Source organism: Dicentrarchus labrax, unplaced genomic scaffold, assembly GCF_905237075.1.
Source record: "Dicentrarchus labrax unplaced genomic scaffold, dlabrax2021, whole genome shotgun sequence".
In the NCBI taxonomy this organism is placed as follows: Eukaryota; Metazoa; Chordata; class Actinopteri; family Moronidae; genus Dicentrarchus; species Dicentrarchus labrax.
In genome coordinates, this window is record NW_026136715.1 from 6,897,404 (window position 1) to 6,911,228 (window position 13,825).

At 37.9% G+C, this 13,825-nt stretch overlaps 2 protein-coding genes across 4 annotated transcripts; both read left to right on the forward strand.

The window, feature by feature from the left end:
• Positions 1-2,424: 2,424 nt before the first annotated feature.
• On the forward strand, positions 2,425-7,263 carry pym1 (PYM homolog 1, exon junction complex associated factor). Of its 3 annotated transcripts, none has more exons than XM_051425162.1 (4): positions 2,425-2,710; positions 5,704-5,805; positions 5,890-5,983; positions 6,205-7,263. In XM_051425162.1, exons 1-4 carry the CDS (start codon positions 2,680-2,682, stop codon positions 6,695-6,697), a joined length of 720 nt encoding a protein of 239 aa, XP_051281122.1. In that variant the 5' UTR covers positions 2,425-2,679; the 3' UTR covers positions 6,698-7,263. The 3 variants fall into 3 exon arrangements, with proteins under 3 accessions (XP_051281122.1, XP_051281124.1, XP_051281123.1); XM_051425163.1 differs by lacking the exon at positions 2,425-2,710 and adding an exon at positions 2,935-2,953; XM_051425164.1 differs by lacking the exon at positions 5,704-5,805 and having other exon boundaries at positions 2,431-2,710.
• A 1,071-nt stretch (positions 7,264-8,334) lies between these two features.
• Positions 8,335-13,825, forward strand: LOC127377360 (matrix metalloproteinase-19). The gene is made up of 9 exons (XM_051425159.1): positions 8,335-9,906; positions 10,942-11,030; positions 11,130-11,260; positions 11,361-11,573; positions 11,732-11,977; positions 12,064-12,165; positions 12,286-12,450; positions 13,259-13,386; positions 13,494-13,825. The coding sequence occupies exons 1-9, from the start codon at positions 9,796-9,798 to the stop codon at positions 13,731-13,733; spliced, it is 1,425 nt and encodes a 474-aa protein (XP_051281119.1). The 5' UTR covers positions 8,335-9,795; the 3' UTR covers positions 13,734-13,825.

Below are 13,825 nucleotides of genomic sequence, written 5' to 3' on the forward strand. Positions count from 1 at the left end.
AACCGGGGGTTGCCAGGTCGCGTTCACACAGCCCTCTTTTTAAGGCTTCAGACCTACTTCATTTATATGAGGTTTAATTTGACTTTAAACATGATCTTCCTCTTATTATTAATGTTACTATTATTATTTATCAGAATCAGAAGTAGGTTTTCAGATATGAGGGGATTTGCCTTGTTACATTGGTGCATAATAATCACAATCAAGTGAAGACAAATGTAAATAAAGAGAGACAATAAAAAGGAGCCACTATATACAAATATAAACATAAAGAGTGATATAATATTATGGCAATATTAGAATCAGAATCAGATATATACAATACTTTATTGTATTTATATTACAACACAATATATAGAGAGAAATAGAAAATGTATATATTGGTATATATGTAAAAATAAACAATAGAAATCGATAGAAAAATAAATATAATAAGAGCCTGTACATATATATATATATATGATACAAAAATACAATATATGACAATATAGACAGAAGTCAATGTATGCTACAGTATGTGACCAACAGATATGAAATAAGTAATAGTAGTGAGATCATAATTATTATTTTTTAATATAATATAATATACATATGTACATAGAAGCAAAAATACATACACCTCCATACACTTCCATATGCATAACACACAACAAACAAAGGAGGCTATTCCAAAGTCTGGGAGCTACAACTCTGGATGTAAAGTGAGAACGTCACGTGGGACAGATAGAAAGTATTGATTAGATCACATATGAGATTGGCTCTTTTCTTGAACTTGTACTTGTAAATTCAGCTTTTTTTGATAATGTATTTATGATGTTTATATCATATTATGTGCTGTCATGTATGGTTGTTGCAATTTATCCAAAGCAAATTCCTCAATAGAGGCAATGAAGGTTTTTCATTAATTCATTAAAATATTATATTTTTTTGTGTTTATCTTCCACCGCTAATACTTTTTACATTAGTTTCTAACTTTACACGAAGAAAGTCAGTATTCTTTCTAACCACTGCCACTATCAACAGTGACAGTATTAACTGTATTTTGTATGGTAGCTGAAGAACTGTATGCAGCTCTGCCTCCGTAAAGTAAGAAATGTGATTCAGTGAGGTAGAGCGGGTCGTCCACTAATCAGAAGGTTGTCGGTTTGATCCCCTGCTCTCCTGCTGTGTGACAAAGTGTCCTTCAGCAAGATACTGAATCCCAAATTGCTCCTGATGCTGTGCATTAGTGTATGAATGTGAATGAGGGAGTTAGTTGCTGTTTGTGATGGGGTGAATGTGGCATGTAGAGTACAGCACATTCATTTATATTTGATTTAATCTCTACCAAAAACCACATTATTTTGTCTTTTCTCCAAATGCATTCATAAATGTGAGCTTCACAAAATAAAATACATATATAGAAAGTCAAAAGGCCAAAAAAGTAAATACAAAAACATCATTCAGAGAGACATCATTCATATAATGATATAACAATAACTGTGTGATGTTTAAGGAAAAAAACATTAGATCAGATAGTACCAAAGGCTGAATAAGGCACATTCACAGCTGTAGAGTTAACTGGTATCTTTACAACTTGGGAGGATTCATGCGTGTGGTTGATAAGCATAAAAATGGACATGTAATCCCTGAAGACACCCAAGTGGAGCTGTGTCATCAAATCTTCTAGTAACGTGTTGTTTTTGACAAACATATGCAAGGCCAGTAATTGCACAAAAATACACCTGTGTGTTTTTGAGATATTACAAACTATTTGAATGTTTATTAATGTTTGTCAGATCAGCAACCCGAACCCTCAAAGTCTAAAAGCCCACTTTAACCAGTTTTTTTTTTTTTTAGCTTTATCAACAGGCATCATCAGTTGTTGTTAAATGTCTAACAATGACTGACATCACAGTTTCATTCATCATTCTGTCTTCAGAGCTAAGATGTCTGAATATAAACAGCCTTAAGACTCTCTAAACTACTTGTGTTATATCTTAATTAAACCCCCTTTAAGTTGACTTTTATTTTACAAGTTTTTTTGTTTAGGTTATTGGACTGTTTTTCCTTTAATCTCTCTTTTCTGTTATATATGTTTATTATATATGCTGCTTGGATGGATTTATTGTTGATTGTTGCATTGACGATGCCTGTTTGTTACTTCAAGAAGCTTAATAAGGTTTAAAAAAAATAAAATTATATTATAAATTATGTAATAATTTGCTGAAATTAGGGGCCAGCTACATTTGAATGAAAAATCTAACATTAAATTAAGTATAATCATACAAAAACTGAACATCGTTGTCCACTTTAAGTAAAAAAAAAACTGTGCAAACCTGGCAACCCCGATGATCCACGTCGTCATTTCCGAAGTCGAAGAAGAGGGGTTCGCACGGTTTACTGCCTCGCACCGCCCGGTGAAGACACAACACGGCTCGGTGCTTAAGGCGTTCATGTCTCCTCCCTCCTGCGCGACAGACAGCCACTCTCCGATAACCGTCCGCAGCTGCCGCCATGACGGCTCCCACCTCGAGGGAAAACACGGCGTTGAAGAAGTTGTAGTTTAGCTCCGGCGAGGGGTCCAACTGAAGCTCAGCGAGGAGGGGAGGAAGGGAGGTGGAGAGGGAGGTGGAGGGGGGGGGGGAGGAAAGGGGGGAGACACCGCCGTCAGAGCGGAGCGGAGCAACACGTTACACCAAAATGGCAACCCCGTATGTGGAAGACGAATCCGGTAAGCTGCATGTGCCCGAGCTTTTGTTTAACGGAGGACAATCCTCTCCGGTAAACACAGGCAGCCACAACCGGAGGGGGTTCCACGAGTTCATGTTTTTATTTTTGTTTTAAAATCCGCTGTATTTATTACCGATAGTAATTCAATAACGTTATCGATTAGTGTTTTTTTTTTTTTTTTTTTTTTTTTTTGCGGCTAACTAATGCTAACGGCTAACTTTCCGCCGTCGCTGCTTGGCTCGTTGTAAGTTGATATAATGTGGATGGTGTGTGATATAGTCAGTATATTATACATGTAGGGACACATTTCTGTTGTTAGTTGTGTAATCTAGTGTGTTTTAATCAGCCACATTACCTTTTTTTTTATCTTTTTATGTGAGTTATAACGACCTAACTGTAGCAACATTAGCTGTCTATCGTGCTGTAGCTGGTTTATTGTGAATGGTTGTTGTGTTCATAATACTATTAAAACTACTAATAATAGTTGGAATAATAATAGTTTTATTTATGTAGTATGCTTTGACAGACGCAGAATGACAACTGTGATACACGACGTATGATTTTAATATAAAATACTGACCATCAAGATACTATAAGAGCAGAGTAGAAGCCTTAAAATAAATAATCTAAATAAATAAAATAGATGGATATTAAAGTAAAAGTGACTTCACATAATGGCAAGTCTTCAAAAAAAAAAAAAAAAAGGGGTTTTCAGAAGTGATTTAAACACCATCAGGACACAAACAAGTAGAAGTTATAAAGGATTTTGTATATTTTGTATGAAGATTGTGTGTTTTTAGTGTATTATTTGCTGTCTCAGAAAAGAAAACACTAACATTAGTTAGTAATGCGAGTTATTCAAGCAGGTGTAGGTGTTTATTTTGTTTATTTGTTCATTCTCAAGTTAGAAAATGAAGATCAGTTCTGAATATTGTGACATCCAACAGTGAGTTAAGACCAATAAAAGACAAGTAGAAGCAGGTGATGAGTATAAAAACATGTATAACAGTATTTATGCTTTCATATTTTATATATTCAAATTAAATGTCTGAGAAGTCGAGTTACTTTATCGCAGTGCTGCAGGAAAGAGATAAAATGCAATATTGTCCCAAAGCTGTTCTGCTTATTGGTTTGTATTATTCCTTGCAATTGTTTAATACAGTGGTTGTCAACCTTTTTGCTTTAACACCCCTTAAAGTAAAGCAGTATTTATTTTTTTGCAAACATTAGTCACATGTTGTTGTCAGGGGGTTTTGGACAGTTAAGAGGACTGAAGAGGGGAAAACTGTGAAGGATGTCACAAAAAAAGAGCAGATTTTTAGAAAAATAAGCAGGATTGGTGCTACAGATTATTTTTTTCTTCTGTCTCCGATCTTGTAAAACATCTCATGACCCCTCAGATTTATCTTGTGACCGTGAACAACCAGTTTGGGAACCAGTGGTTTAGTATACTGAGAGATCTTTAAGGGATAGCTGCTACAGTATGTATACACGGTGTATATTGTCATATTGCTCACCCATACTATGAAAATATATCACAATAATCAGAATTATATGATGCATACTTTGAAATAACGTTCATATTGAATCAGTATTTCCCAGATCAAATATTCAATGTTGACCTAAAGTTTCTATGCTTTGTATAACTGTAATGATTCAGAGTGTGAGACCGTATGTGTGTGTGGACAAAGGGATCGAAGTTACCACAAACACACACTCTCTGTGAACAGCTTGTCATCCTGGTGATGGGCAGATGAAGCCTCATGAAGCTTTGGGGCTTTTCTTTGTGTTTATACCAGGAAAAAGATTTTAAGCTTTGAGGCTTGAAACTCAACGTGTACAGTGACATCTGGTGGTTTTAAAAACTCACAGCAGCTGTTGAATGAGGCCAAAACACAACAACACCTGGCTGATTTCTTATAGTTTCAATCCAATGTGCACAAGCCTGTGTGGTGTGACAGTCTTGTTCAGAAGTGCTGCAGCAGGTGCACATATTATTGTGCAGTATGCTACGGTAAAATAATCAATGTGTTGTCCAAAAAGCCTAGATATCAAATATTTATGTTGACACAAATGATTAATATTCTGTATTAGTGTGGTTTCACTGTGGGCTCATGTGTCTTAACTTTGTGGTCGATATTTATGTGACATTTCATTAAGTTGCAATGTTGTGTGATTGGAGAAGTCCTACCTTTTATTATTACTACTTTCAGTGTACATCGCCATAGCTCTCAGATATTCTCCACCAACATGCGGCTCACTTTAACACATTGTGTAGCTGCAGGACTTTGTGATGTGATGTTTACAGTGTCAGACAGTGTTCTTCATCTGACACCAGCTCTCTCACAACACAGTCAAACAGTGACAACGTGGTGTTATCAGCCCCCACAAGTCAAATCGAAGTGTGGTCGTTTCCGGTTGACCAGAAATTCCCCGTCTTGCAGCATATTAAAAAGAAAGACATCATCTCCCAGGCAGCTAGCAATAACATGTCTACTTTTGTAACACAGTTTTGTGGTAATTTGAGTTTTAAAATGTTCCATATTTGGCAATGATGTGTATGCACTGCATTATGTTAATGAGGGGAGATGTACAGTGTATTTAAATCAGCTGGTTGCTGACTGCATAGCTTCCACTTCTGCTGTCCATTTTAAAAATGTGTTTATTGTTAGTATTTTTTGATGGGGACAGCACACATTAATAAATAGTGTTAATGGCCAAAAGGTTATTTTTCCATCTCTAGTCATTGGACAGATGTTACATTGTCGAAAAAACAATACAAGATTAACATTTAAATAGTTATAGAAATAGTTTATAAGCATGCAGAGCAATAATTTCACTATCTGTGACGTAGTTACCCCCCAAACCTGTTACAGTTACATGATCAACTTTTTTTTTTAAAATGACTAACCTGTGTGTGTATGTGTGTGTTTACCTTTTTACATGTTATATTTTGTTTTTTCTCTTCTGTTGTTTTCTTACTGACTTGTAAAGTGTACAGAGACTCTCTGGGTCAGGATGATCCGAACCGGGGTCTGTCATTTCAACACAACATTGCAATTATGTCTCAGTTTGACAAACCTACGGAGGAATCGAGTGAGCACTATTTTATCATAACAGTCAAAAACAGCAAAATTTATCAGTACTCTTTAAAAAACTTTTGTTTCTGTTGCTCTTCAGGGAAGTACATTGCTGCCACTCAGAGACCCGATGGGACCTGGAGGAAGCCGAGGCGGGTGAAGGATGGTTATGTCCCCCAGGAAGAAGTACCAGTGTAAGTGCAGTTCTCATTTCCCTACAGTTGAACACAGAACATATAAATCATGATGTTATTGTGAAACCTGTAGGGGATTGCAACAAGCAGGGACGCTCCAATCGATCAGAACGGGCCTCATGTTCACTAGAAATGACAAATATGCTTTGAGTGAAGTGCAAAGTCATATTTCTCTCACTTGAGTCTCATCTTGTGTGTTTGCTTTCTTGCTGTTTTTTTAGATATGAAAACAAGTATGTGAAGTTTTTCAAGAGCAAACCGGACCTGCCGCCCGGCATGAACCCGTCCGAGGGAGCTCCGTCAAAGCAGCAGCAAAAGATTCCTGGTTGCGGCGACAGTGACGCCGCTGGCCTCTCGAAGTCTGCCAAACGCAACATGAAACGCAAAGAAAAACGAAAACAGCAGCACCAGGGCCCGGACGGGGACGTGGATGTGGATTCGGTGACCGACGCTGTCGAGAATGTGTCCATTTCAGAAGCTTTTGAGTCAAACAAGACGCCGGCGCCCGTTTCTGTCTCACCTGCCGATGACTCCTCAGCAGCTGAAAAGGCCAAAAAGATCAAAAACCTGAAAAAGAAGCTGCGACAAGTGGAGGATCTGCAGCAGAAAGTGGACTCAGGGGAAATAAAAGAGCCAACAAAGGATCAGTTGGAAAAGCTGGGTCGGGCGCTCGCCATAGAAGAGGAGTTACGGCAGCTCGAGCGTGATTCTTGAAGCACTAAAGGAAAGCGGAAGGGTTGGACAGACTAAACATACAAATTACATACTGAAAGACAGGGAAGGGACCTTTTGCAGCCATGTGATCATAGCTTCCATTAAACATATTTTGCCTATTTGATATCCATTATGAACTCTGGAAGTGAACACGGTCCCGGCGCCTTTCAAGCTGAGAAACGACAGGACGTCTGACGTAAGCAGGACGCCGCATCTTCAGAACTGACGAGCCTGAGTTTCTAGATCCAGATCTCTAAATAATGTTGTGACTCCTGCTCATAGACTTGCACTGGCCAGACCACTCATTTATAAATATCTTTTAAAGACATGATGAATTGTTTTGTGCGTGTCTGTCCTCTCCGTTTTGTACCTTTCATGGCATCAGGTATTACACATAAAATGGAAAAAGTATTTTCTGTTTAAGAGAATATAGTTTGTTGACGTGTCTGCTTTAAGAATTAACACAATGTTTTTGTCACTGATTGGATGATTTCTTGTAGTTGCACTAATGTTGAGCCACTGTCCATACAGTCATTACATTAATTAAAACTACATGCTGCGGAAAATGTTTATCTCATACTGCTTTTTATTAGTACAGGGAACAAGTGCTCTGTTGAGTAGCCTGAATAACTGGGGAATGGTTTTGGAAGGAAGAATGTACAACATTGGGTATTTTTAATATAAGTTATACACTTATAATAGGGATGTAAGAAATATATAGAAAAGTATTGATAATAGATATTTAGTTCTGTGATATTGTATCGATTTTTGTGTTTAAACCCACAGCTGCAGTGCTGGAAACGTAAACTGACGGCTATGATGTGGGATGTTACAGGGACCGATAAATACAAATGAAGATCCCACTGTTCTGGTTGCATAAAGAAGTAAACTTATTTTACTCAGATTAAAGAATTAAAGGTTATTTTACTGTTATTTACAACAGCAGGTTGTAGGATGACATTCAGGTATAGTTCCTTTTATGCTACTGATTTTCTGGATGGTTTTAATCACACGCTGCAGAGTCCTGTTGTCCGGGACTGTGCACATCCCATGTCAGTTTGCGATGTTTCCAATCCGGATGCTTTATTTCGCTCCTCTGTAAAAGTTAAGAACTCGGCACAGAAATGTAGTTTTCTGTGTTTTCTTACCCAGGGTGGAGATATGAGCTGACCATGACAGACTCTCTGTGTCTGTCTGATGTTAATTCCCAGGAACCTAAAACTGTTTTTATGCATGTGGTGGTGTGTGTTTTTTTTTTATACTATGACAGTTTCCCTAAAATTAGATTTCAAAAATTGCAAAATATATCACCCTGCTTTCAGTACAGTAACAACACAGTGTATTGACTCGTAACTCCTGTACCCTACTGCCAGATTCTAGCAGTTCGTATACAGGAAATCAACATACTGAACAGTTTTATAAGAATAAGGATAAAATACATGCACCATGGAGATCCATTAAACTGCGACATAGGATGCTGCTACTAATTAAACGAACTAAACAAATATAAGCTAAACTGTTTTACAAATATTTTTTTTTCTGGATCTGTCTCACCACCATACAATTTATTTAAATTAAAAATGTAACCCTTTTCTTTTTGTTTGGGCATTGCTTTTAAGTTTATTTTAGTGTACTGACAGTATAATTATAACTATAATAATTTTATTGATAAAACATTTTTGAAGCTGAAGCACAAAGTGGTTTCCAGATTAAAGGACATCCCACGTGAGTCCCTCATATAAAGAAATACAAAACCAATTAAAAACATGAGCACAAATGTAGGTGCAGGTGCAAAATAAAAGAAATAAGTTCATATAAAACCAGTTAAAATTTAAGTAAGGGCAGATTTATAATGATCTCATATAAAGAAGATATATAGAGGCCAATAAAAGAACAAATTATTGAATTTAAAACAGATGAAAACACAAAAAAACTGCTTTGTCAGTTTCCCAGTTTGAACATGCAACAAACTTTTAAAAAATCTGTTCCTAATTAGTGCGCAGTTTGGAATTGGGACGCAGCTTAAGGTTTTGTTCCGCTCCAGCTCAATCGGCCAATAACAATCAATCGTTAATTGGCAAAAGAGGAAGGAGTTGTGCTACGCCTGAGAGGCAGAACCCAGGGCAGGAAAGCACCCAGTTAGTTCACAGATAAAACACAGCCTCTACTGATTGGCATCAAAATTGAACCTGGTGGTTAAATTTAGATAATTGTTTGAAGCATGTGTGAGCTGAGTCTCTTTCTCATCCGTCTGCTCACTTTTTAAGAGCCACAGCCAGAAACAAAGGAGGCGTTCTCTGTCTCTATTGAGGAGACGATTTGTAGCAATGGTTACATGGGGGCGTCATTGCCATTGTTTTTCCTTGAATGGTCTCCTACATTGTGAACAATATAATTAGCTGTTCTCTCATGAGGAAGTGTGGTTAGTTGTTTTCTTCATAGAGCTGTACCCGAGACGTGAAAGAATGTTTAAGATTAATGTTGTTTCACAAATATAAATCATAAATGAGCAACACCAGCGGTATTTCTGGTACATCTGGCACACCTTAATTAATGCTGTCTGGAAAATAATTCACCTTCAAAGTGTTCCAGCTCAATGAAAGATCAAGAAAGTGGGTTTTCTTTTCACCACAATGACATAACTGGTTATAAGTCATCACCTTTAAGAGCTGGTGGGCACACCAATCTCCTTTTTTTAACCGTTAATAATGAATTTATTTGCTTCCTTTGACGTAAACAAAGTTACTCGGAAGTTATTCTTAAACGCTTCAAGACAAGTGGCTCTGAATGATGGTAAAAGAAGGCGTGATTATGCTGTTGGTGTCTGAAATATGTTTTGTGTTTTGTCGTCCACACATCACATTCCTTGTAAAGGTTTATTATGTGGCTTTGAGGCAGGTCCTGAACAGACACATGATGGTATAAAAACTGAATCCCCAAACTAAGACACCAGCTTCCACCGTGGCACAGGGAACTCAGAAGGACTAATGCACAGAGGATGGATGTAGATTAGGATTTTGTTTGTTAGTTGAGAACTTGGTGTTGGTGGTTGGATCGAGTTGAGGACGTTTTTTTATTTTTTTATTATTGCCCTAATAATGGAAAATCAAATAAAAGGGAAGAGGAGACTGGAGTTCATGGTGCTTCTTGTTTTTCTGACAACAGCCTCATCCGTTGCCCAAAGCAGAGAAGATTTTACAGAAGCGGTGGTAAGAAAATTTAAATACAAACAAAATCTCTGATTTCTTGGAAGCAGTCAAACAAAGTCCACAAATTTCCAATATTAAACCCAATTTTAATATTGAATTGCACATTTTTACAGTTTAAAGCTGCCTATTGATTGTGACTATGGAATATGCATGGTGGCATGGACACTTTGAATTTATGCTGCAAACAATCAGGTATTTGAAAGTTTGCTTGGAAAACCCTCCACATGAAAATATTTAAACTAAAAAACATTACATTATTGTGGCACGTTAGTAAAGCATTGAATAGAAATAGCCAAAGGTGGTATTATAAATCAATAAATCAATCTTCAGACATTTTTCCAATACTCTTTTTTTTCATTGAACTTAGGCCTATTGTTTATCCTAAACTGTGGCCATAACACATCATTAAATTAATTTCTGTTTTTTAACACAATATTTGCAAATTGAATCTAAATTAATGTGTTAAATTTGACAGCATTTGACAACAAACTGGGATGTCCTGTCCTCTAGATTCACTCTCAGAACATTAGAATCAAATTAAATAGATATACAGTTAAAGATCAAAATCTAAACTCCACACTAAATCAAATAAATTAGTTTTTCAACAAGAGGAAAAAAAAGTTTTCAATTGTAAACCAAACCATAAATCATTGTGATGTTGCTTGTTTTATTAGGATGACACAAGTCGATCAAAGCAATCAATAAAATGGCTTCCTACACTCCTCCATGCATTTATTTTACAGACATAGTAACTAATTACTAATTAAACACACAATCAGTTCATAAAATAAGTAAAATACATGTAAATGTATCAATAATGATGATCCAGTTATATAATAATATTATAACACTGACAGGAGTGATTCAGCATAATGAGTACTTTTACTTTTATTCTTTACATAGACTTTTGTTGCAAATATTTAGTAATACTTTTACTTACAAGTACATTTGTGAATAACTGACTTGTGTTGGTACTGTAAGTAAATGACGTGAATAGTTCTTCCACCACTATCACAGTCAGTTCTCTTTCTTTAGGTGTATTTAAGGAAGTATGGCTATCTGCACATCCCACTGGACAGTAAAGGCCAAAACCATTCACCCGAGGAGATAGTGGAAGCCTTAAGGTGACCATATTTAATTGATTTTAACAGTTTATAAATGTAGTTTAACATATTTCCGTCTGTTTTTACCTTCACCCTTTTTGTCTCTTCTTCATATGTCAGTATCTTTCAGAAAGCGACAAACCTGCAAATCTCAGGAAAACTGGATTCAGCCACTCTGGCGATGATGAACAACCCTCGGTGTGGTCTAGAAGACTCTTTCAATCACAAATCTCTCAAATATCGAGTCTTGGGTGGGTGACTGCACTCACATATTCAGATTCTGTTACTGCAGTGTTGTTTGGTGTAAAATATCTACTAAAAAGTCACTTAAAGGTTTCCCTATTTGAAAAGGTTACTGGCGCAAGAAGATGCTGACCTACCGCATCTATAATTACACTCCTCACTTGAGTCAGGGGAAGACCCGTCTGGCCATCCAGAGTGCGTTTAAGTACTGGAGTGACGTGTCGCCTTTAAGGTTTAAGGAGTTGCAGCAAGGAAGAGCCGACATCAAAATCTCCTTTCACAGAAAAGACAAGACGTGTCCAGTGCCCTTTGATGGGCGAGGTAGGAGCAATAAAAACTGGTGTTAAACTGATGAAACTGAACTAAAACTGTGAAAGGTTTTGTGATCTCAGTTGTTAAACCTTTGATATAAGCTGACACCTAAAAACAAAGGCAGACGAGATGTTCAAGTATTTGTAGAATTCTTGCTTTATCTTTAGGTCATGTTTTAGCCCACGCCGACGCCCCAGAGTCAGGCATCGTGCATTTTGACAACGATGAAGTGTGGACAGAAGGGAAGAGCTACGGCTCCAACCTGAGGATTGTTGCAGCCCACGAGATCGGCCACGCTCTCGGCCTGGGCCACTCGCAGCACTACAGCGCGCTGATGGGACCTGTGTACAACGGATACCGCTCAGACTTCAAGCTGCATTCAGATGACATACAAGGGATCCAGGCTTTATATGGTAATGTCATAAAGCGTCAAATTGTCAGGGTGTGTGTGATCTCTAGAGTTCAATTCATGTAATGTCCTGTGTTGTCCCTTTTTCAGGAAAGCCAGAGAAGACTCCTCCATCCAGAAAGCCAAGTCCAATAGTTCCAGCAGGAGTTGTTCCAGATCCTTGCAAGGCTACTCTGGATGCAGTAATGTTGGGTATAGAGACCTTAATGCTGTCAGACTGCACTTAAAAAAAAGATATTCTTTCAGTAATTTCCCCAACTGAGAGATCTATCTACCTGCAGCTATGTTTTCTCCTGCATTGTGTCCCTGCAGGTCCTTTGCGTAAGACATACTGTTTCAGTGGTCAGTACGTGTGGACGGTGTCCAGCTCTGGCTACAACACTCCCATCCTGATCTCTGCACTGTGGAAGGAGCTGCCAGGGAGCCTCAGTGCAGCTGTTCACTCTCAGCGGACTGGCAAGACCTATTTTCTGAAAGGTGGATTAATTTAATAGTTTTTAAACAATGAGTGCATTGCACACTGTCTTGCTTACTGATGAAGAAATTATATTTACACAACAACCTGTATACCATGTATACAGGCAGCATGACAACACTGCATATACATATATGCCGATCAGCCATAACATTATGACCACCTGGACACCCTGGTGGTCATAATGTGATGCAATGAGCCTTGGCCTACAATGACCCTGTCGCCGGTTCACCTCTTTTCCTTCCTTGGACCACCTTTGATAGGTACTGACCACTGCAGACCGGGAACACCCCACAAGAACTGCAGTTTTGGAGATGCTGTGACCCAGTTGTCTAGCCATCACAATGTGGCCCTTTGTCAAAGATGCTCAAATCCTCATGATGCCTATTTTTCCTGCTTCTAACACATCAACTCTGAAGACAAACTATTCGCCAGCTGCCTTTGCCTCTGTTGGATGATGTTGCTCAATATTTTTTGGCATAGCTGTACTTTGTTGTACCTTCTTTCTGTTTTTTTAGTGACCGACCGGTGTCATGTTTGGAGAGGTTCAAGGTGATCACCTGACAACTAATCACTGTAGTCCTCTGATCGGATGATTAAATGATTAAGACAGCTCCTATATGTGTATATATGTATATTAAGTGTTGTCATACTGCCTATAAACCGGATCAAGGTTGTAAACGCTCTGTTCCTCTGTAGCACCAGGAGATTTTTTTCTATAGTCTCGAAAATCCTCATGAGGGTACTTTATGTACAATGCTGGCAGGAAGTATTGTATAACCTTTCCACTGTGCACATGTTCTTTCACAGAAGACAAAGTATGGAGATACAACGGCTTCAAACTTGACCATGGCTACCCCAAACTCTTGACCAATATCCCTGCTAACATTGACTCAGCCTTGTACTTCAATAAGAACAAAAAAATTATCTTTTTCAAGGTAAATGCGAAAGATCATATTTGCTTGGATTTATTGTGAAACATAGGTTTTTTTAATGTTTAATGTTTCTTTCACTTTCCAATAAATCATTTACTCGTTATTTTCAGGGCTCTGGATATTGGCAGTGGGATGAAATTGGCCCGACAGACTTCAGCTCATACCCCAAACCTACTGCCCAGCTCTTCCAAGGGTTGCCCAGCAATACTGATGCCGCACTAACATGGACAAATGGTCATATATATTTGTTTAAAGGCAGTCAGTACTGGCGTGTAAACCAGCAATACCAAGCAGTGGAGAAGGACTATCCTCTAAGCACTGACACACGCTGGATGCAGTGTGACGACTGAGCCACCAGAGGTCCCCAGGGATTCAACACAAACCTTAACTGCACAGTGATTCAGTATTAAAACAGCCAGAGATGCTTATTTATTAATTGTAC

Bases quoted from the DNA above. Each gene is read 5' to 3' on its own strand.
- LOC127377360 (XM_051425159.1), top strand. From the start codon at position 9,796: ATGGAAAATCAAATAAAAGGGAAGAGGAGACTGGAGTTCATGGTGCTT. The intron at 11,031-11,129 runs GTGACCATATTT...TTCATATGTCAG, and splicing joins GAGATAGTGGAAGCCTTAAG to TATCTTTCAGAAAGCGACAA. The intron at 11,574-11,731 runs GTAGGAGCAATA...CTTTATCTTTAG, and splicing joins AGTGCCCTTTGATGGGCGAG to GTCATGTTTTAGCCCACGCC.
- pym1 (XM_051425162.1), top strand. From the start codon at position 2,680: ATGGCAACCCCGTATGTGGAAGACGAATCCG. The intron at 2,711-5,703 runs GTAAGCTGCATG...TGACTTGTAAAG, and splicing joins GTATGTGGAAGACGAATCCG to TGTACAGAGACTCTCTGGGT. The intron at 5,984-6,204 runs GTAAGTGCAGTT...CTGTTTTTTTAG, and splicing joins CCCCAGGAAGAAGTACCAGT to ATATGAAAACAAGTATGTGA.